Here is a 23,268-nt window from a genome sequence, read left to right as displayed (position 1 = left end):
TTCCAGGCTGCTGTGTATTTATCCTGCACCCTACCCATCCATCCCGGGGTTCCTGAAGCTCGCTGAGCAGCCGCTGCTGTTCATGCATAGACCTTCACTTTACTCTGCCTTGGGTGTTTCTGCTTAATTCTTCACGATCCCTTGTGTTTGTGATAAAACCTGTGTAATTGGTCCACAAAGAATTTTTTCTCTTCATATCAGTCTGTCAGCTTAGAGTACACATTTTTCATTTTTATGCTGTAGATGCTTTCTTGTATTACTTGGTCATGCCCGGTGTTGGATAATTTAGTTCTAACTTCAGACCACTGACCTCTGAAATAATCAGAGGTTGTGTAACCCTTTAATTGTGCATTTAGATCAGGTGCAATTAAAATCAAAGTGCTGAATTATTCTAATGAAATGTGAAAATTGCCACCTTAATTACTGTAAGTGTAAGAAGAGCAGATAGGAAAGCATTTTGTTTTCATGTTTATATAGAACTTACTAGAATAAGTGTGAGATATTTTATGTCAGAAGATCCATTGAATGCTCTGACTGTATCCTTTAATTAGTCACTATTGTGATGTACCTTTTCCTATTTTCAGAAAAAAACACTTCTTGACTCAATACTTTATTTTGAGAGACTTACAGAAAAGAATGTACAGACATTCTTTTAAAAAGGCAGTAAGAAGCGGTATAGTTACAGTACAGAGAATGCATTGACATTCGTTGTAGGACATTCAGTTAAAAATCAAGAATGCTTTGGAAATATTAGAGAAATCTGCTTTTTTCTTTTTTTTTATTTTTTAAAGAGGAGAGAACCCTAAAAGAACATAACTATTTCAAATGCTCAGAATTCCAGGGCCATCGTTTTTTACTTTTGTGTTTTCTCCTGGGGTAGAAAATAGTGTATCATTCTAGCTAAGATTTACTATCACCCCTTGTGTTCCCTCTAAAAATATTTTTCACTCTCGTGATTTTTTTTTTTTGAAGTGGCCATTTCTGCCCCATCCCACCAATTCATGTTTATTGCTTATTATGTAGAAAAACAAAACTGATGCCTGTGCGTCACAGCTCTGTTCTCTTCAGCCTTTAGCGGGAAACTTTTAATCCGTGTCTGTCCACACTGTTAGTCATAGAAACATTCTTGCAGTCATCCAGGTTTAGAGAACAAAATCAGCAAAGGTCTGGCTCTGGCGGACAGCAGGACACATGAGCAGTGACTGGCCGCCAAGCTGTCCATATGTACCACAGGGTGTAGGGACACCTGCCTGACCACCCAGATGGGAGAAAGAGTTAAAAAAAAAAAAAAGACTTAACCAAGCTGTGTGGCCTTTGTAGTCACTTTAGCATCCTTAAAAACAAACTGAGGCCAAGAGTTGAATTTCTGGAGAGTGACTCCTTTACATAATATTCATAATGTTTAGTAAAAATGGATAGGTATGCCTACGCCCTAATTTTCTGTCAGAAAGGCAAAAAGATTTCTTTTTTAGAACTTTTTGTGCTGTGGAACGTGAACTGCAGGGGCGAAAGCAGAGACGTACGCTAGGCTGCTGAGCACCAAGCACGCGCCTGTGTGGCCTTCATTCGGCCAGGAAAGGCTGCTGGCGGCGCCCGTGCCCCGTCCCCCCGCCTGCGCGGAGCCTGCACCTGCGCTGGTGCTTGCTCTCCAACTCTGAGACTTCTAAAGCGGGTTTCTGCCTGAGGGGTTGGGTAAGAGAGAGCAGAAGCATGACCCTGGGAGGGGGGGCGGGGATACCAGGAGAGTTTGGTGGCATCAGCCGCTGGGTTCTTTACCGTTTCCCTCGCAGGCCCTGAAGTCTGCGCTTCACGAGAGCCTGGCGCGGCCTCTGCGTGCAGATCGCTCTTTGCACGTGTAAAAGCTGCCATAATTCCGTTTCTTCAGGGTGTACTGAATTCTGAGCACGCCTTGGGAAGCAACTCTGTGGGGCCGATGTGTACCTGACGCACAGTGTAACTTGTTTCCGCGTGATTCTAGGACATTAGCTTATTGCCAGTGGGTGGACAATCTCAACGAGACCCGGAAGATGCTCTCTCTCAGTGGTGGTGGTCCCTTCAGTAACCTGCTGAGGTGGGTCGTGTGCCACATAACCAAAGGAATCGTGAAGCGCGAGATGCACGGCCACGGCATCGGCCGCTTCTCGGAGGAGGAGATTTACACGCTGATGGAGAAGGACATGCGGTCGCTGGCAGGGCTCCTCGGTAAGGTCGCTCGCCTGCTGTTCTCTGTTCTCTGCGTCCTTAACCTTTTGCATGAGGGGGAAAGCACTGTTGGTGCTTTTGGTTTCTGTGCTTCCCCCTGTAGGTGGCACCATGTCACCAAATTCCCTAATTTCCAGGAGCTCAGCTTTCTCCTTAATTACGTTCCTGATTGATCTGACCCTGGTGAGCCCCAAGTGGAGAGAGAATGGAATGGGCTTGGGCATCACCACCTGGCTGGACGTGATGCTGATGTTCGTGAATGTGCTGTGAGAAAGGACAGTTCTGGGCAAGGAAGCTCTCTGTTTGTAAATGGGTAGGATTAAAGGGCTGCTTGTGAACACATCTGTGTGCCTGTGTACCCACTGACATCAAGTTGAGTTTGAGGAATGTGCTGACAGCACTGGTTCTGATCATTTCAGTGAGTGCACAAAAATTTGTCATTTTTTTCCTTTTATTTTGAGACAGAGTCTTACTCTGTCACCCTGGATAGAGTGCTGTGGCATCATAGCTCACAGCAACCTCAAACTCTTGGGCTCAAGTGATCCTCCTACCTCACCCTCCCAAGTAGCTGGGACTACAGGTATGTGCCACAATGTCCGGCTAGTTTTTCTAGTCTTAGACAGCGACTTGCTCTTGCTCAGGCTGGTCTCAAACTCCTGAGCTCAAGAGAGCCTCCTGCTTCAGCCTCCCAGAGTGCTGGTATTACAGGTGTGAGCCACCCTGCCCAGGTACATTTGTCATTTTATCACGCTATCCCCTCCCTCTTTTTATTTTGTTTGGACTCTTAGTCCTCTTCTTGTGACCTCTTCTTGTTTTAACTCTAATCCTGTGTTTCTCACACACAGTGGTATAATTCTGTTTGAGAAACTCCTCAAATAGAAGCACAGAGCAACGTGTGCCCTGGGCTGTGGGGAGGGCTGGGACCAGAACCGGATCTCCGTGGCTGGCACAGGGGAGCCTGGGCTGTTGTGGTTCCGCCCTGGACAGAGCTTGATTCTTAGGCCACAGTGGGTGGGTTGCTTGAGCTCAGCAGTTTGAGACCGACCTGAACAAGAGCCAAACCCTGTCTCTACTAAAAATAGAAAAACTAGCCAGGTGTTGTGGCTGGGAATAGTAGTCCCAGCTACTTGGGAGGGGGGGCAAGAGGATCGCTTGAGCCCGAGAGTTTTGAGGTTGCTGCGAGCTGTGATGATGCCACAGTACTCTACCCAGGGCGACAGAGTGAGACTCTGTCTCAAAAAAAATATACAAATAAATAAAAGAATAAAGAGGAAGGCTGGGCTCTTCTAGGAAGTAGATCGAGGGGTGGGCTGTGCACGTGTAGGAGAGCTCCTCTCTGGGGAGTGTGCCTGGGGTTGTTTTCCAAACCCTTCCTATGGTTTCATACACCTTGCCTTATGGTTCTCACACTTCTCCCTGTCACCCTGAAGCTTTTAGAAAGCAGCTTTGGTAAAGGTGACCAGAGCTAAGGGTTGTTAAGGACCATTGGGGTGGTACCTCCTTGTGCGTGACCCTCCTTGAGGGTCTTTTCTCGCCTTCTGCTGGCCCCTATGGCTCAGGATGGGGCACTAGGCTGCAGAGCCTGGGTCCGGTGATGGTCCAGTCTAGAGAAGTTCTGTGCTTACTGATCACAACCAGGCAGCACAGACTAATAGTATCTAATGTGCCTTTGCTTTTGACTGGAATTATATAGACCCTGGGTAGTGACACAGTAGTTACCTCATGGGAAAAGTAGATGAATAATTGGTAAATAGAGTTGGTTTGGGAGACATGGTCACACAGAGGGAGAATGATGTAAGTGCTGTTTCAGTTATGAGGCTCAGCTGTGCCCCAGTCCTGATGGATAAACACCTGCTGGATGAATGAGGAAAAGAATGAACAAGTGGGGCGGCGCCTGTGGCTCAGCTGGTAGGGTGCCGGCCCCATATACTGAGGGTGGCGGGTTCAAACCCGGCCCCGGCCAAACTGCAACCAAAAAAATAGCCGGGCGTTGTGGCGGGCGCCTGTAGTCCCAGCTACTCGGGAGGCTGAGGCAAGAGAATCGCTTAAGCCCAGGAGTTGGAGGTTGCTGTGAGCTGTGTGAGGCCACAGCACTCTACCGAGGGCCATAAAGTGAGACTCTGTCTCTACAAAAAAAAAAAAAAAAAGAATGAACAAGTGTCAGGACACATTAGCAGATAGCCAAGCATGACGCAGGACCTGTGAGTCTGGGGATACTTTCGGAGCAAAAAATTTAAATTTTGGAAAGCATTTAGGGGGCAAGGTCAGAAATAGTAATGGGCTCGTGGGGTGGAAACTGAAGTTTCCTCTTGGAGAATGTTCATTTCTGCCACTTCTCCATGGATAGAGACCTTGGGAGGAGAGTATACTTGTGATGACTAGAACTCAGACAGAAGGGTAACTTCTTCAACTTGCTTTTTTTTGTTCTGTTTCTGTTTTGAGACAGAGTCTTGCTCTGTTACTGGGTTTAGAGTGCTGTGGCATCAGCCTAGCTCCTAGCAACCTCAAACTCTTGGGCTCAAGGGATCCTCCTGCCTCAGCCTCCCAAATAGCTGGGACTGCAGACACCAGCCACAAAGCCAGGCTAATTTTTCTATTTTGGTAGAGTTGGGGTCTGATTCTTGCTCAGGCTAGCTCAAGTGATCCTCCTGCCTAGGCCTCCCAGAGTATTAGGACTACAAGGGTGAGCCACCATGCACGGTCTGAAGTTGAGTTTTATAGTTTCAAAAGATAAAAGGTAACATTTTTATAAAATTTCGAATGTTGAAATACTCAGCTTACAATTTGCTTTCGTATAGGCAAATTGAGTTGAAATCCAAACTAGGTAAGAAAGTTGGAAGAGAACACTTTAATGTTTTTAAACAACTAAAAAGTTAACAAGCAAATTAATTATTTGAACATTAATTCCCTGTCAGTTATGTACCAGGTGCTATGCTAGGCTCTTAGGAGACAGACAGGAATAATAACAATTCCTGTTATAGACTCGAGAAGTTTACAGTCTGATGGTGCTCAAGTTTCCAGTCCAAACAAGCAATGTGCTAGGATGTGAAAAATTACCCATGTGATCTTGGAACACCTATTGTAATCTCTCAGAAAAGGGGAGAATAGGAAAAATTCAGCAGATGGAGATAGGAAATGATTCTTATTTCCAAAAGGGGAGGAAGAAGTGGATTTGGATAATGAAATAATGAATTATTAAGTAGATGGTTGCTTTTCCTGACCATCATTGGTTCATTGTGAATAAATCATATAAAAAAGTAACTACTGTGTCTTCTCCACTTGCTGGAGTTACATAATCTCTTGATATCTAAGATAAAATAAGAGGCTATTTCTTGTGATATTGCTGTGGGCAAGGTAGTTGATTTCCTGAGGAGACTCCATGGATGCTTATGGCTCCACCAAGGATCCTTGAGTTTTCTTGTTGGAAAGAAAGGGAGACCTAGCAGTTTGGACCCTCCTCACCCTTGCTTCACCTAGGGAAGTTCCTTTTTATTTATTTATTTATTTTTCTGAGACAAAGTCTCACTCTGTTGCTTGGGCTATAATGTGGTGGCATCATAGTATAGCATCGCAACCTCAAACTCCTGGGCTCAAGCGATCCTCCTGCAGCAGCCTCTCATGTAGCTGGGACTGCAGGTGCATGCCACCCCCTGGGCTAATTTTTCTCTTTATTTTTATTTATTTATTTATTTATTTATTTTTTGAGACAGAGTCTCAAGCTGTCACCCTGGATAGAGTGCCATAGGGTCACAACTTACCACAACCTCAACCTCTTGGGCTTAAGTGATTCTCCTGCCTCAGCTTCCCAAGTAGCTGGGACTACAGGTGCCTGCCACAGTGCCCAGCTGTTTTTTGTCGCAGTTGTCATTGTTGTTTTTAGCTGGCCCAGGCCAGGTTCGAACCTGCCAGCCTTGGTGTGTGTGGTTGGCCCCCTACCCCTTGAGCTACAGGTGCCACCTGGGCTAATTTTTCTATTATTTGTAGAGGGGTCTTGCTCTTGCTCAGGCCAGATCCTCCTTGTCAGCGTCCCGGAGTGCCAAGATGACAGGTGTGAGCTCCCACATCCAGCTGAGAAGCGCCTCTTTTTCTGTTTCTCTGTTGGAAATCCATTGCATTTTGTTTGACGGAAGTCTTCTGCCACCAAAGGGAAAAGTTTAATAACCCTTGGATTAGATGGAGGTGGCACAGTGTCCGCTTGTGGGTTTGTGTCATGTAAAGAGAGCTGTCTGGGGACTTCATCACGTTCAGTACTTTTCTCAATGACTGGCTGACAACTCTGGGGTGTGCTTAATGGTTTTTGAATGGCACCAGGTAGAAAGATAGCTGAAAAATTGCAACAAGAATTAGAGCTTTCAATCCAAACAAGAGGGAACATAATAGGGATAAATGTCAAATTCTGTATAGGTCCAAAAATCAAATGGCACAGATACAGTGGGAGAGACATATGAAAAAGACTTCAGGGCTCAGCGCCTGTGGCTCAGGCAGCTAAGGCTCCCAGCCACATATACCAGAGCTGGCGGGTTCAAATCCAGCCCAGGCCTGCCAAACAAAAATGACAACTACAACCAAAAAATAGCCGGGCATTGTGGTGGGCAGTTGTAGTCCCAGCTACTTGGGAGGCTGAGGCAAGAGAATCGCTGAAGCCCAGGAGTTGGAAGTTGCTGTGAGCTGTGATGCCACAGCACTCTACTCAGGGTGACAGCTTGAGGCTCTGTCTCAAAAAAAGAAAAAGACTCAAGGATTTTAGTTGATGTCAATCTCAGTAGTCACCAGTGTGATGGGCTGCTAAAACCCAGCCTGTATAAACAGAACATAATATCTCAGATTAACAGTTGTTTCTTCAAGGAAACCTGGGGTTACTTTCCCCCAAAGTGTGTCTGGCAAGCCTGTCCCATGCTCCCAGGCACCTGGCTTTCTTTTTCAGAGATCTCCTTGTACCTTCTCGTAACGGTTCGGTTTGGGTGTCTTCTCAGCTGGGCTCTGTGCTGGGCCTGGCAGCCTCGTCCTCTGTCTCCTGGTCTGCCCCAGTGCCTGTCACACCATTCGGCATCCAGCAAAGGTTTGTTGAACAAAGGAGTGAAATGATCAGTTTGGGGATTCACCTTTTAAAAGAAAAATGGCCAAATTAGTGTATACCCAGGGGAGGCTGGTAGGAAGGGGGTTAGTGTAAAAAAAAAAAAAAAATGTGTGTGAGGAATTTGAGGGTACTAGGCACGTGTACTCTGGAGAAGTAAAGCTCTAAGGGTCATATACTCACTTTTTCCAAATGTTTTAAAGTGGGTAGTGACTTGGGTGTTTCTGCATAGTAGGGGAGAGAAGGAAACAGAGAGGAAGGCAAGGTGTGTATTTGGGGAAAAGACAATAGCTTACAACTCAGGGGAAGGCAGAACTGTAAGACAGACCCATGGAGAATCGGGAGGATTTGTCTTCTGATGTGGCCTGCGTTGCCCTTCTCCAGACGAGGTCGGCTGAGCAGAGTTGTGATAGCCAAGTGGGGGAGGTCTTCTTACAGATGGTGAGATGGTGAAAAGTGGTCTGTAGGAAGTTTTCCAGTTCTAATGGTTTCCGGATTTTATGCTCATTCTCTAGAGAAGAGCACAGCTATTTTTCAAGTCATTAAACAAGGCAGAGATCCACCGGGATTCACTGGCTGGAATCCTCTTTGCTGTTTTGGATCATGATTTATATTTAGGCTGCGACTCATGCCTGCCAAAGGCTTAGTACTGTAAATGATCTGTGTTTCTAGTAGTCTGTATCTCTCATTATTAAATCTACATTTTGACAAGTCAATCTTCCACTATTTTTTAAAATTTAAAATTACTCTGGGTACATAATAGTTGCACACATTTATAGGGTATATATGATATTTTGATACAGGCGTACAATGTGTATTAATAAAATCAGGGTAATTGGAGTTTCCATTGCTTCAAGCATCTATCGTTCTTTGTGGTAGGAACGTTCTAACATTCTAATTCCAAAGTTTACTGTAACTTATTTTTGACTATAGTCACATTGCCGTGCTAGCAGATATTGTTCATTCTGTCTAACTAGATCCATCCCCTTTTATAGGCTATTTTAATGTGTATCTGATCTTCCTACTCTGTTTAATCAGATCATGCAACAGCACCTCCAGCACATTGCCGTATCAGGCCCTTGGGCCTGGTCTGGGAGTTACTTGGAACATGGCAGCCGTGCACTTGCCAATGAAAGTGATAGGGAAACGCTTCAGAACCAGAACGTAGGAAGGGATGAAAAACAATAGGCCACATCTGTGCACACTGTGGCACATTTAGCATGTGCTAAGTAACTGAACACAGATGAGATGAGGGGAATGGGGACACAGGTGTAATTACGCCTGTCAACCTAGCTAGAAAGATAAAATGCCCAGGTAAAAGAAGAAAATAATAGACACCGAAAGGAACATTCTGGAACCTCAAAGCAGTGTTTCCTAATGCAGATTTTAAGTGTTCTCAAACTGCAGGGGCCTGTTTTGGATAGTGGCTCTCAGTTCTGGCTGTTCATAGAGTCACCTGGGGACGGTGAGGGTGGAGGTGTTTATTTTCAAACACAGTTGTGCAGGCCCCACGCCAGGCCAGTTAATTCAGTCTGTGGGAGCAGGGTCCTGTGAAAAGGTATTTTTAAAACTCAACAGTGATACAAATATGTCTGTAACCCAATATAAGGCAGGGGTTGAAGAGGGAAGGACCAGATAGGGAGCCACGGAAGGTGCCACATGAGGTACTGTGCCTTGGTTTGGGCAGGTACCAAAAGGGAGAATATTGTACTCTTTTGTAAGAGAGGTGATAAAGTTCAGAATAAGTTGGGCCTCCTTCACAGGTTTGGCTGTGGGCCCTTCTATATGGTTTATAGCTTGGCCTGCCCTTCTTTCCATGTCAAAAACCTATCATGTAGACTGCAGATTTGTTTGGTGTGGATAAATTTTAGACAGTGTTTTTAATAACATCCCAAGGATACGCTAGTCTTACAACACCCTGGAGAGCTAGTTTTTTTTTTTTTTTTTTTTTTTAATGAGACAGAGTCTTACTCTTTGTCATCCTGGGTAGAGTGCAGTGGTGTCATAGCTCACAGCAACCTCAAACTCTTGGGCTCAAGCAATCCTCTTGTCTCAGCCTCCTGAGTAGCTGGGACTATAGGTGTCTACCACAATACCCGGCTATTTTTAGAGACAGGTTCTCACTCTTACTCAGGCTGGTCTCAAACTCCTGAGCTCAGACAATCTACCTGCCTTGGACTCCTAGAGTGCTGGGATTACAGGTGTGGGCCACCGTGCCTGGCCTAGAACTAATTATTGTACAGATAAGAAAGCCACACGTGATTCACAGAGGCCAGGGAATGGGCCCGAGGCCACTCAACTGAAGACTGATTCTCTTCCACTCCAGTGTAACACCTGGTTGTTTGTTACAGTCCATGCAAAAATAATAGTAATCTGACCTGGGAACCATAAATTCTATTTTTAATTGTATTGATTGGATTTGGATGAGTGCCTAAGGCTTTTGCAAGTTCATAGTGGAATCCTGTGCTCATGAATTGAAGAGAAAGTGATTTACCCTGAAACATCTTTACATATTATTCAATAACCCTAAGTTGCTGGCTGTTCTCTAATGGAGAGGGCCATTAGATCCTGTACTTAGAAATCATTATCTCCTCTTTTCACTCCTCCCCTCCTTTCCAGACTTCCAGAGCGAGGAGGGAGGAGGGACAGGTGACCTGAGGGCCTGGCATCCTTAAAACACTAGGAATTGTGGGATCAGGCTCCACTAGTGTTTACATTCATATGGGGCCTGGGCCTTTGAGGCCCTGAATTATAGTTCATTTCTTTTCCATCATTATTATTTTTTTTTTTTTGAGAAGGCATCTCACTTTGTTGCCCTTGGTAGAGTGCTGTAGCGTCATAGCTCACAGCAACCTCAAACTCTTAGGCTCAAGCAATTCTCTTTGCCTCAACCTCCTGAGCAGCTGCCACAATGCCCGGCTATTCTTGAGACTGAGTCTTGCTGGTCTCAAACCTATGAGTTCAGGCAGTCCACCTACTTCAGCCTCCTGCTAGGATTACAGGTGTGAGCCTGACCTCTTTTCCATTTTCATTGTTGTTGTCTGAATTGATAAAAATCTGTTGATTATTCATAAAAACAAAAAATGACTTTTAGTAGAATAAAATTAAATACTGATAAATACCCAGTTCCCAGAAATCTTTGAGGCGTACTTAGCAACACAAATTGGTTGGTGAGATTCTGAAAGGCACTACCTTGGGGATATTCTAGCCTTTTCTTCTGAGAAAAGTAACTTTGACTTTGTGTTTAAATTTCTAGGTTCAAATTCCTGAATAATTATAATAATAGAAAAGGAAAGGAAATATACTTCACAAGATAGCATCACATAGACAACAGGCTTTAAAAAAATCTTTGTCATGGGCGGTGCCCATAGCTCAGTGGGTACGGTGCCAGCCATATACACTGAGGTTGGCCGGTTTGAACCCAGCCTGGGCCTGCTAAACAACAATGACAACTACAAAAAAAAAAAAAAAAAAAAAAGCCAGGTGTTGTGGTGGGCGCCTGTAGTCCCAGCTACTTGGGAGGCTGAGGCAAGAGAATCGCTTAAGCCCAAGAGTTTGAGGTAGCTGTGAGCTGTGACACCATGGTACTCAAGACTCTGTCTCAAAATAAAAAAATCTCTATCATGGCTTGGCACCCATAGCTCAGCAGTTACAGCACCAGCCACATACACAGGGGCTGGTAGGTTCAAACCCGGCCTGGGCCTGCTAAACAACAATGACAACAATAACAAAATAGCCAGGCATTCTGGTGGGTGCCTGTAGTCCCGGCTACTAGGGAGGCTGAGGCAAGAGAATAGCTTGAGTGAAAAGAGATGTTGAGCAATCCCCCTCTACCTCTACCCCCCAAGTTGTCAGATTTGGAAGCACCCCCTCTTTGTGGGCTGATTTTTGTGAATACAATGAAGGGAGGAGTTATAGGTAAGTGATGACCTGGTATAGCCCAATACATTGGCAGTTGTTTGGTCCTTGGTCAACTTACCAACATATTTTTATTTAGCTCAAATTATTCAATTTGTATAGAAACCGACATTTAAAAAATTAGAAAAAAATTTCGTACTTTCCATCATTCTGTCACCTAACTCAAGAAATGTTTCCTGTTTTCTTATATGTTCCACATGTATATTTTTATGAAATTTCATTTTGGATATACACATCTCTTTGTATCCTGTTTTTTAAAGCAAACACTAAACATTTTTCTCTTCGTTGACATATTTTAGAAGTTTATCTCCTTTAATGGCTGCATGACTTCCATTGTGTTGGAAAGTACTTATGTGTGTTAACTCCTTTAACGTTAATATGAGTTTTGTTTTTGTATCACAGACTACTCTTAAATATTTTCACCTCTGAGGAATTATTTACTTGACATATAAGCCCACAGGAGTGAAATTACTGGGCAAAAGATAAGTGAACATCGTTAGGTCTGTTCCTAGGCATTGTCATAGAACCTTGCAAAAGAGATGCTCAGGTTACAAAGTGACCAGCAGAAGACTGAGGTATAGTGTCCCTGAGGGCTTACCACTTTATTTGTTGAAACTGGTATCTTAAAGTTGCTCTGTTTTCTGATTTTTTTTTTTTTTTTAACAAATTCTGCCTCAAGTTTATTTGTACAAATAGCACAGGAGGACCCCAGCCCCATACAGACAGCAGCCTAGAGGTCACACCAGTCCTTTTGTCCTCATGGCAGACAGGTGCCTCTACTCTGGAGCCTTCGTGGGGGCCTGGGCACCTTTGGGAGCCTGAGCTGGAACTGAAGCTGGAGCTGCAGATGAAGCAGCAGATTGGGCCTTTGTCTGATCCTTGGCCTTAGCCTTTGGCCGGCAGAGCCTGCGACCCTTGGCAATGCGTGCACGAGCACGCTTCCCAAGCTTGGGGTGGGCGATGTAGGCAAGTCGACTGAGTTTACGGCTGGCAACCTTTGGAATCTTGGTCTTAGCCTCCTTGGGCTTTATAAGGGCCTTTATAGCTTCAGCACGTGCACTCACGGCCTTGGCATTGTTGGCCTGCATCTTCTTCAGGCCCTTCTTGTTGTGCTTCTTGGCAAAGCGCATGTTCCTCAGGAACTTGGGATCTACCCCCTTAAGAGATTCATATCTTTGTGATCGGGGTTTCTTGATGCCATTTCTGTGCCATTTTCGAGACTGGTTGTGTGTGGTGTGGTTCTTGGACTTGGCCATGTCTGCACCGCAACCCGCAACGGCCGAAGCGCCTACCTTTTTTTTTTTTTTTTTTTTGAGACATTCTCACTATGTTGCCCTGGGTAGAGTGCTATGGCGTCATAGCTCACAGCAACCTCCAACTCTTGGGCTTAAGCGATTATCTTGCCTCAGCCTCCTGAGTAGCTGGGACTACAGGTGCCTGCCACAACGCCCGGCTATGTTTTGTTGCAGTTGTCATTGTTGTTTAGCTGGCCTGGGCTGGGTTCAAACCCGCCAGACTCAGTGCGTGTGGCCGGCGCCCTAACCACTGTGCTATGGGTGCCAAGCCTGTTTTCTGATTTTAAAATCACTCATAAGAATAAACATTTTTGTGTTTTCCTAATTACATTTCTTCTGTGATTTGTCCCAATCCTTTGTCCATTTTCATATTATATCTTGAGGATTTTTAAAAATTGTAATTTAATCTATTTACATTTCACAGCTTTGTCTCTGAGTGATGTTTGAGGCAAATATTCCCTCAGATGCTCATGGAGTCTTAAAAATTTATGTGGATGGGCTCTAAGTCTTAGGCCTGTCTGCCTCACAGCCATCCCAGCCCCACTGCAGGCTCGTGTGGGCCTTTGTCCCAAACCTCCAAACAAGTGCTGAGCCGGAGCCCCCACTCCCCCAGGTCTCTGCTCTCCCAGGGAGCTGCCGTCTCCCATAGGCCTTGCCCTCACAGCCTGCCAGTGTGCTGTGCTCAGTCCCCCCAGCCTCCCATGATCTCTAAACTCTGACTCCTCTTCCCATGTGCTCTCTGCTCTCGCTGGCCAAGCCTGTGCGCTGTCCTGGAGACTGCTCTCTCCCCAGTACTCCCCAGCCCTTCACCTTGCCCCCGTGCCACAAATTCTCTCTCTTCAACCCTTATCTCTTTATCAGCTCTTTCTACCATGGAAGTCTCTCATCTTTAAAATCACCACCCGGTTCAGTCCTGTCTCTTGCCTTCCCTTCACGCAGAAGCTCATTCGGAACAGCTAGGCATGCTCTTCCCTTACCTCCCGCTCACCCCTGGAGCCTCAGGATCCTGACTCCTATGCCCCCCCGCCCCCACCAGTTGCTCTTGAAAGGGTAACTGGCACTCTACCATTGAATGGCCTTCGTTTTTTATTTTGGAAACTCCCACTGGAGGGCCAGGCATTGAGGAGCCTGTCTTCTTTGCCCTGACACTAAAGGACATGAGATTTCTCTGGCGTATGAAGGACCGAGGCTCTCTCCTGCCCTGGAGGCTTCACCTACCTCTTCTGCTCCACAGATGTCCAGCCCCCTTGTGAACAGCCCTAGTCTCATGCTGTTTCAGGTGAGAGCTTAGAGTTTGCCCCAGCTTCATAGCTGGCATCCCATTTGCCGGGCATAGCAATGCCAGCCACGCTCATGTCCCACCAGCACTCGCTTCCCACCAGCAGTGTTGTAAGAGCTTTTCTGGTATCATACTAATTTACTGCTCACGACGATCCTGCCCGTGAGGAAATCTAGGCACAGAGAGGTAACTCGCCCAGGGCCATCCAGCTAGTAAACAGTGGAGCTTAGATTGGAGCCTCCAGGAAGAGCCAGAAGTCACTGCAGAACACTGCCTTTTATATGGTTGCTCCCAGGATCCCATCCCACACGCCCCATGTCATACTCCCACTTGTTTACCTCCCATTCTAATCTCTCTCCTGGATCCCGGATGTTTTCTAGATCTCCACTTAGATGTCCCTTAGCCACCTCCCATTCAGCATATCCCAAAACAGACCTCCTTATCCTCCCACCAAGCCCCTCCATGAGTGGCACCTCCAGACGTTCCCTGGCTCCAGTTGGAGGCCAAGAGGTCATTCTGGATTGCTCCTTCTGTGTTACCTCACCCCTGGTTTTCCAAGCCCTGTACTGCCTGGGCCCCACTTTCTTTCCCATCCCATTCTTAACCTTCAGCCCTTGCCTGCCTTATGTCGACCACTGTGGTTGCCTGTGCCTCACAAACATACCAACGTCATTCTGACCTCCAGGCATGTGTCCTGGCTGTTTCCTTGGCCGGGAATTCTCTCCCGCAGGTCTTTGCCTTGCCGGGTCCTTTGGACATTCGTGTGTTTGTGTGAACATCACCTCCACGGGTCAGCCTTCCCCGACCGCCTGTCTCACACAGCTGTCAGTCACCCTCTGTCACGTCACCTTACTTTTGTTCTCTGGGTAACACACACCCCTGGCGAGGGTTTTCTTATTCACTGATTGATTGATTTATCATCTCTTCATGTGATGTAAACTCATGAGAGCAGTGACCTTTTCTATTCTGTTTGTCACTGTATCCCAAGCACCTAAAGCTTATAATTAGAATAATATTGATAAGAACTGACATTTATGGAGCATTTACAGTGTGCTCAGGCAAATAGCGATAGAATATAGAATACATAATCTTGTGTCATATAATACTGTCACATATAATATGTATAATATATTACACATATATGTATAGTATGAATACAAAATACCTACTATATAATATATATCCTCATGCTAATGTAACCATATTGATTCCCACATGGATTTATTGAGAATTAAATGAGGTCAAAATTCTTACCAAAGACATATGAAGATCAGCTTTCTGAATATTATTATCATTATTTTGTAAGTGAGGAAACTGAGGTACATAGTGGTTAGAGAAGTTACTCAGGGTCACATGACTAATCAGAGGTGGGGTCAGGCTGGCCCTGTGGGTCTGGCTGTAGAACCAGGCGCTCCCCAAAAACCTTAAGCTCCTGCTCGTTTCTGCCCAGCAAGCACAGGAGAGGCACTCCACATCCCTTGCTTAGAGTTTGCTGCAGCTTCATAGCTGGCATCCCCACCTCCCGTTTGGGTTTTTAATTCTGGAGTGTTTAAAATACATATCAGAACTGTAGACTCTCAGTTCTTCTTAGGCTAACATCCAAGCCCCATTTCTTCACAGCCTGAATTCTACACACAACTCCACTTCCATTTCCTACTTCTGCCCTGTCTGGGACAGTATGCCCACCGTACCGTTACCCCTGTTCCCTGAGTACGCTGTGCTGTTTTGCAGCTTTGTGCCTTTGCAAAGGCTGTTTCCTTCATCTTGCTTTTCCTTTTTTTGTTTGTTTTTGAGACAGGGTCTTTTGCTCTGTTGCCCAGGCTAGAGTACAATAACATGATCACAGCTCATAGCAACCTCACACTCCTGGGCTCGAGTGATCTTCCTGCCTCAGCCTCGCCAGAGCTGGAACTACAGGTGTGGTCACCCAAACTCGGCTACCTGGCCTTGATTAACCTGACAGGGTTTCAAGAGTCATTTCCACCTGCTTGGAAGCTTTGCCAACATTCTGCATAACTGACAATGGTGTCCCTCCTCAGTGCTGGCCGTTGTGTGCTCATGTCCAGTGAGGACGTGCTGTCCTGCACTTGTCCGGGCTCCTCCTGTGCCCCTTCCCCTTCCCACTGCCCACCAGCCGTGGCTGAGGATGCTGTCATCTTGAAGGAATCCCCTCCAACCTGGGTCCTTAGCAAGAGGCCTGGTAAACAGTAGGCACTCAGCAGCTATTTGCTGAGAGAATACTGACTTCCCAAAGGAGTTTGAAACAATCCACAATGTTATAATACATATAAGGTCAATAAAATATATTCAACATTAAATGCAAACATTTCAGGAACCAATTAGAAAAAATTATATTCTTGGAATGAACTTATTCCTGGAATTGGGCATAATTTAACTTTCAGCTTTTGGTAAATAAAATAAAAAGTAAAATGTGTGGGGCAGTTTGTGTTTATTTTTATAAGAAAAGGAAACATGGATTCTTCAAATTGGGACAGTTTTTTTCTTGTTCCTGAATTCTAGGAGACTTTTCTATGGCTGTTATATAAGGGAGAGTGTCCTTGTAGATAGAAACATTTGTAAAAATTTTTCTTAATAAAGGCTAAGAGTTGAATCTTGAATTGAAGCTCCAAAGGTATTTCTTTGGAGACCTTCTCTGATTTAGTTCCTATACCTTTTTTCTGATCAAATTTAGTATAGAAATAGAGCTTAGAGAGGCTAAACCAAGGTTTTGATAACTTGCCGTATAGCGCATAGCATAAGCCCTCTTAGTCCTTTTTTTTGTCTTTTTGTTTCTTTTCTTTTCTTCTTTTGTTTTTTTAAGACAGAGTCTCATTCTGTCATCCTGACTAGAGTGCAGTGGTGTTATAGCTCACAGTAATCGCAAACTCTTGGGCTCAGTGATCTTCCTGCCTCAGCTTTCCCAGTAGCTGAGACTACAGGCACCTGCCATAACACTTGGCTTATTTTTCTATTTTTAGTAGAGATGGGGTCTCACTCTTGTTCTGGCTGGTCTGGAACTCCTGAGCTCAAGGGACTCACCTGCCTCAGCCTCCGAGAGTGCTAAGATTACAGGCGTGAGCCGTCACACCTGGCCGTTAACCCTATTTTTGAATAAAAGTTACTTCTTTGGTGAGGGAGTACAATTTTTTGGTGATCTCCAGAGGTATAGTTCTTGCATTTTGTTGGTAGAAGAGAGGTTTTATTGCATTAGACACCAGATGGAGTAACCTAGAACATTCTTTTGTGAGAATCTAAGGGCCTGACTTTTTGTGCAAGGTCATCTTGCCTCCCTGGGCTGTGTGCCAGCTCAGTATGGGCAGCCCAAAATAATTATTTTTGAACAATTAGCTCAAGCACCTAAACACAGCCTTGGTTGAGCCCCAGAGTTCTACACCTTAGAGTTCCTTGACATAAAATATTAGACGAGCTAATTTCGATCTAATAGACTTAAGGGCAAGGTATTGTAAAATATTTGCCCTTTACTAAAAATGTACTGGGCACCAGGGAATCCAGTCCTAGTTCAAGTAGAGCTCATCATCTAGTGTGATTTCTGTCTCACCTGAATTTACAGTCTAGACAAAATTTCAAGAGAACCATTTTATCAGGGCACTGATGTCCTGAATAACTCCTGAGAAGCTGAGCTCATGCATCTGGCAGACGAGGGCTACATAGTGCTGTTAAACATTGGAGGATATCTGCCATATACTACAATTTACGATTTAGCATAGTTGGTATCTTTTTCCTTTTTGACTCATTATTAGTGAATGGGATCAGGTGATTTTGTTCATTTTATGGTGAAAAATTTCAAAGACAGAGAAAAGTAGAACAGTACAATGAACAACTTTACAACCATCACTGAGGTTTAATACTTGTTAACATTTTGTCATATTTGCTTCATCTAAGCTTTTGGTGTGGAAGTAGCTTAAAGTAAATTATAGAAATGACCTTTATCTTCTAAATGCTTTTGAATGTAACGCTAGGAAACAAGGACGCTTTGCTCCTCCGGCAGGCAGCCTCCAGGATGGGTCACAGCGACCCTCGTCCTGGGATGTGTCCTCTCATGCAGTTCTTTCCCCGAGAGTGCAGGCTGGGCCTGGTGATTTGCTTCTCACAAACAGAATAGGGCAGAAGCAGTGGGGTGATGCTTCCATGATTTGGTTTGCATCTTGGGCACCCTCTCTGTCTTCCCTTGGCTGTGTCATTGCTGTCTCACCTGCTGACAAAAGCCAGGTCTGGTAGGAGCTGCTCTGTGGGGAGGTCCAGGTAACAAAGCATGGATGCCCCTGCCCAAGAGCCGGTGAGGCCCTGTGCTGTGCCAGTGGCCATCCGAGTGAGTCTGGAAGGAGACCTTCCCTCAGTTGGTTCTTGAGATACTATATTTTGCTGTGTATCATGCCCACTTTTTTGCCCATGTTTTTGAGGGGAGAAGTAAGGATGCACGTTGTACCTTTATACATGGGTAGTACTCTCTGTTATCAGTATATAAAATTTCTTGTACCATAAGATTTTAAAATAGACATGCTAAAATTTCTTTATAATACAAAAAATAAGTACCTAAATATAAACAAATAAAAAAAAATTAAAACAAAAGGTTTTTTCCCCTGAAAGTTTGGGCCAAAAGTGTGGGTATGTATTATACATGGGAACACATTATACATGGCAAAATAGGTAACTGCAGCTTTGGCTAACATCTTTTTTTCTAATTTTGGTAGAGACAGGGTCTCGTTCTTGCTGAGGCTGGTCTTGAACTCCTGAGCTCAAAGGGATCCTCCTGCCTCGGCCTCCCAGAATGCTAGGATTACAGGCGTGAGCCACTGTGCCTGGCTAACATCTTGATTGCAGTTTATGAGGGACCCTGGCTAGAAGCACCCCGCTAAGGCTGCTTAGATTCTGACCTACAGAAATTGTGAGATAATAAGTATTTGTTGTTTTAAGATGCTAAATTTTGAGGTGCTTTATCATGCAGCCAGCAAGAACCAGTACCCCTATGTGTACATACCCAATGCCATGAATCCTGGTACGTGCTTCTCTCCGCTGCTGCTGAGCTGTGAGGAGGAAAGCCAGGCTGGCAGCCGAGGGAAGAGTGCTTATCCTGCAGGGATGGGTGGCAGGCGTCCCATCTCAGTTGTCTCAAGTTGTTTAGAAAAAAGGTTTTACATCTTTTAGAAGTACAATCTTATCTTGCAGTCTCTCCAAGGACTGTTATTATTACCCATTCTGATTCTAGCAGAAGTGTTCTCATCTTGGCTGTGAAGAAAGTGTGAAGAAACATTATAGAGCTTGGCACAGGAGGTTTTGTCTATGGATTCAGTGATCTTTGAGAAGGAATTGTACACTGGGGAAAGAGTTTCATGGCCATTCTCAACCGTTTAATGTCAGGACGCATGAACTAGAGTGTTCGGCAAGGGGATAATATGGTCTTCCACAGAGCAGGAGATACTCTTGAAAAGAGGCATCACATAGAATTTTGATAGGATGGTCAACATACTGATTGGGATGTCGTTTGAGGAGGTACAGGATCCCCATGTTTAAAGATGAAGTTAATAGCGATTTGATTTCCTCCCAGGGCATCTGTGCCGATGGAGTTAATCTGAGAAAGCTCACCACTCTGGGCAGGTCCTAAACAGTTCTGCTGCTTAAAGATTTTTACCAGTTTTTGGTGGTTGCTTAGATATTTGAAAGTGATTGAGGATCCTGGATTCCTGCTGAGGTGAAATTTGGGATCCATTAAATCAAGAGAACTCTTTCAGGAGTGTGGAATTTGTTTGCAGAATTCAGGTTATTCTGGCCCTAATGGCCAAACACAAGCTTCACACTAGAATCTATTACCATCCAACTTTCTTAAAAGAAGGGCAAGTTCTTTATAAAAGGATCTGAACTTAAATTTTAATGTCACATTGTGTTCTGGCTAATGTGCCGTTTTGTTAACCAAATTGTCTTTTTTTTTTTTTTTTATTGTTGTTGTTGCAGTTTGGCCGGGGCTGGGTTTAAACCCACCACCCTTGGCATATGGGGCTGGCGCCCTACTCACTGAGCCGCCGGCACTGCCCAACCAAATTGTCTTTGTTGAATATGAAGATAGAACAACTGGTTCCTTTGATTGTTGGACACAGGGCAGAAAGGACAGGACTGAAATTAAGGGGAAAGCTGTCCTGGAAATGCAGTTTGAGTTGAATGCTCGACATGCTTTACCCACATTAGGTGTATTCGGGAATGTGAAACTGGGGAGAAAAACTCATGTGACTTTTATAGCCTGCAGATCTCACCATTGCAGCTGAATGTGTGGTCAGACTCAGAAACAATGGTGTTACAGCAGGTTCAAGAAGAGAGGTAAACAAGAAGGCCGCTCATTGGCGAGGTGGTAACACTGACATCTCAGCCGTTGGTCTTTGGTCGTTGGCCCTGCTGTGCGTCCTTGGAGAAAGCACTTAAAAAAAATTTTTTTTTTCAACTTTCCTTTAATTCTCAGTTAATTAAAGGTGACAGAGGGATAATTTTAATAGAAATTTGAATGGCATCCACATTGACTTCAGTGTCATTATCTGCTTATTTATCACGTCAGTGCTCAAGTACAGGGAGCTCCATGTTGGTGAAAATCACAATTGTTTTTTACTTCTTAGACTTACAGAAAAATAAGTTCTTGAAAATTTTTGACTATTTTTTTTGAGACAAAGTCTCACTCTGTTGCCCTGGTCGAGCCATGGCATCGTTATTGCAACCTCAAACTCCTGGACTCTAGTGATAATCCTGCCTCCGCCTCCCCAGTAGCTGGGACTACAGGCACCTGCCATGACACCTGGCTAGTTTTTCTATTTTTACTAGAGGCAGGGCTTTGCTTAGGCTGGTCTTGCTCAGGCTGGTCTTGAACTGCTAAGCTCAAGCAATCCTCCTGCCTTGCCCACCCACAATGCTAGGATTATAGGCATGAGCCACCATGCCCAGCCATGACTATTCTTTGTAATTTCTCTCTTAACCTTAGACTAGATTTCTAGCACAGTCTGTCTTTTCCCTTCTGCAACTTGCAGCATTTGGAAATTTAGATAAGTTGTGGAAGTGGAGCTGACAGTGAGCAGTGGGAACTGGGGAGAGGATTAGTAAGGAGGAAGGAGATGCAATTCAGAGGTTCATTTCTGTGGCCATTTCCAATGCTCTGGAGTAAACTTTCTACCCACCATCCCCTAGTGATATATGTGAAAGCAAGTGATCAGTTTTTACTTAGAAGTGTGCTAGTAGAGAGAGGAATGGGCTCTGTGGCAGAATCGGTATGGCTATACATTTTTTTTTGTGATTCCAGAGGAAAGAACTGGGATCAGTTGTGGAAGTTCTGAAGGAGACATCTAACTACAGAATAGTCTGCCCTGCCCAAGAAATTATGGGAGAGAAGTATTTAGTTGAGTTGGGGTTCGGGTTGGTTTTAGAGAATGGGCAGAAAGTGGGAGAAGGGAGTTTACACTGGGAGAGAGATTGGGCTGATTCTGTCCACAGGAAGTTATTTGTTTTGCTTGTTGGTGATGATACAAAATAATTTCTGTCTTAGGACAGCACCTTCTAGGGCAGCGCCTGTGGCTCAAAGGAGTAGGGCACCAGCCTCATATACCAGAGGTGCTGGGTTCAAACCCAGCCTCAGCCAAAAAAAAAGAAAGAAAAGAATAGCACCTTCTAGTTTCGTCACATTATTGTACTGTTTAACCCCCATGATAGCTTTCCATCCTAGGAATGGACAGAGATCAAGTGTAATTAAGGTTGTCGTGACCTTATTTGATGGTTTCTGTTGTGGCAGGCACTAGATTGGCGGTTCTCAACCTGTGGGCCGTGACCCACAGGAACTGTATTAAAGGGTTGCAGCATTAGGAACGTTGAGAACCACTGCACTAGATAGAAAAGTAAAATAGAGGTTTACTTGTCTTCAAGGTGCTTCAAACTATTTGAGAAGGTAGGACATGCCCATAAATAAGACTACAGGATGGCTGTGTGAACTGCCTAATAAGTGATTTAGATCAGCGGCTCTCAGAGTGTGGTCCCTGGAGCAGCAGGCTCAGCATTAGGTGGGATCTTGTTAGAAATGCACATTCTTTTTTTTTTTTTTTCTGGCCGGGGCTGGGTTTGAACCCACCACCTCCAGCATATGGGGCTGGCGCCCTACTCCTTTGAGCCACGGGCGCCTCCCGAAATGCACATTCTTGAGTCCCACTCCATGCCTACTGAAGGAGAAACTCCTGGGGTGGGGGCTTGAATCAGTGTTTCGAAAGAGCCTTCCAGGTGATTATGATGCATGCTGAAGTTTAAGACCAATGATATACTTTAGTCTAGCCCAATAGTTCTCAAACTTTAATGTGCAGAAGAGTCACCTGGAAGAGCACTATTCAAAATGTGCTTCAAGAGCTGCAGGCTCTCCAGGAGATTTTTATGCCTCTAAAGTTTTAGAAACATTGACCCGAAAGCTTGTTAGGCGCGGATTCTCTGGTCCCTTTCCTAAGCATTCTGATTCAGTTGATGGGACCTTAGAATTTGTGTTTCCAACTAACTCTCAGCGGCTTCTGGTGATGGCAGACTATTCTTTGAGTAGCCCTGCTGTGTGCAGTATGTGCCTCATGGATTTAACAGAGGAGCAGGCAACAAGACGTCCCAGTAGACTGGAACAGTGTAGGGCGGCTTCATGGGGTGGAGGATGTACTTAATCTGAGTCTTACGGGAAAGGCTAGGCTTAGATAAATGGAGGTTATTTGGGGCAGGGAAGACAGGATGAGCACCCACATGTTAGGCTGAAGGAGACATTCCTAGGAGGTGGACCTCGGCTTGTCCTGCCTGGGTCTGGCCAGTGTTGCACCCTGTTGGTTCTCATGCGCTGTGCCAGAGGAGGCTCAGAGCTGGGCAGCAGGCAAAGAGCTCGGGGTTGTGAGCTCTTCCTCAGTTGTGCTGTGTATGGTCCCACCCTCCACGGGGACTTTCAGAGCCTCATGGCTCTCTGCTCTTCCCTCCTGTTCCCTCGGTTCTCTCTGCTCTTCCCTCCTGTTCCCTCAAGTTCAGCTTGCTTCACCTCTGCGGTGTGCCTGTTCCCTCATTTTGCCCTGAGCCTTGGGCTTGTGTTCAGGCCATTCTTCCAGACTCAGTATTGATTTCACTCTGCCTGGAGGGCTGAGTGGCTTTGCCCTCCATCACTTACCCATCTCTCCTCTCCCAGCCATCAACTCAGTTAGGACTAGTGGAGACGAGGGCTGTAGCCTACATGCTCAGTCATCTTCCACATGATTTTGTCTTTCCTGGGTCCTGTTGTCTCCTGGTCAGCCCTCTGCTGCTTCCTGTGACAGAAGTGGAAGGCAAGGTGAGAAGGGTCACAAATCAGGCTTGGAGGGCAGGATAAGCAGCAGTGGGTTATGGGGTCACTGAAGATTTTTACCAGTGGTCTATGATCGAGTCAACTCACAGTGAGCTCAAGTCTGGGGTGCAGAGAGCAGATCTCCATCAAGACCATTCATTATTCTTGTTATTCATGCTTGAAC

General features: G+C 45.2%; 2 protein-coding genes across 7 annotated transcripts in view; one reads left to right on the top strand and one right to left on the bottom strand.

The window, feature by feature from the left end:
• FAXC (failed axon connections homolog, metaxin like GST domain containing) overlaps nt 1–23,268 on the top strand; it is a 70,087-nt gene that overhangs the window by 27,550 nt on the left and 19,269 nt on the right. For all 6 annotated transcript variants that reach the window (XR_008380293.1, XM_053592881.1, XM_053592880.1 and 3 more), the window contains one exon: nt 1,979–2,202. Coding sequence is in view for 5 of the 6 variants with exons in the window: in XM_053592881.1 (XP_053448856.1) it covers nt 1,979–2,202 (224 nt within the window). In the remaining variant the exon portion in view is untranslated. The remainder of the gene's footprint in view (nt 1–1,978; nt 2,203–23,268) is intronic.
• LOC128586781 (60S ribosomal protein L29-like) lies at nt 11,856–12,480 on the bottom strand. Its single transcript, XM_053592883.1, has one exon. It carries the CDS (start codon nt 12,448–12,450, stop codon nt 11,971–11,973), a length of 480 nt encoding a protein of 159 aa, XP_053448858.1. The 5' UTR covers nt 12,451–12,480; the 3' UTR covers nt 11,856–11,970.

This window comes from Nycticebus coucang, chromosome 5, assembly GCF_027406575.1.
Source record: "Nycticebus coucang isolate mNycCou1 chromosome 5, mNycCou1.pri, whole genome shotgun sequence".
Classification (NCBI taxonomy): Eukaryota; Metazoa; Chordata; class Mammalia; order Primates; family Lorisidae; genus Nycticebus; species Nycticebus coucang.
This window is presented reverse-complemented; position numbering and strand designations above follow the sequence as displayed.

What these genes read in the sequence shown, in the direction of transcription:
- LOC128586781 (XM_053592883.1), bottom strand. Translation starts at nt 12,450, where the DNA reads ATGGCCAAGTCCAAGAACCACACCACACACAACCAGTCTCGAAAATGG.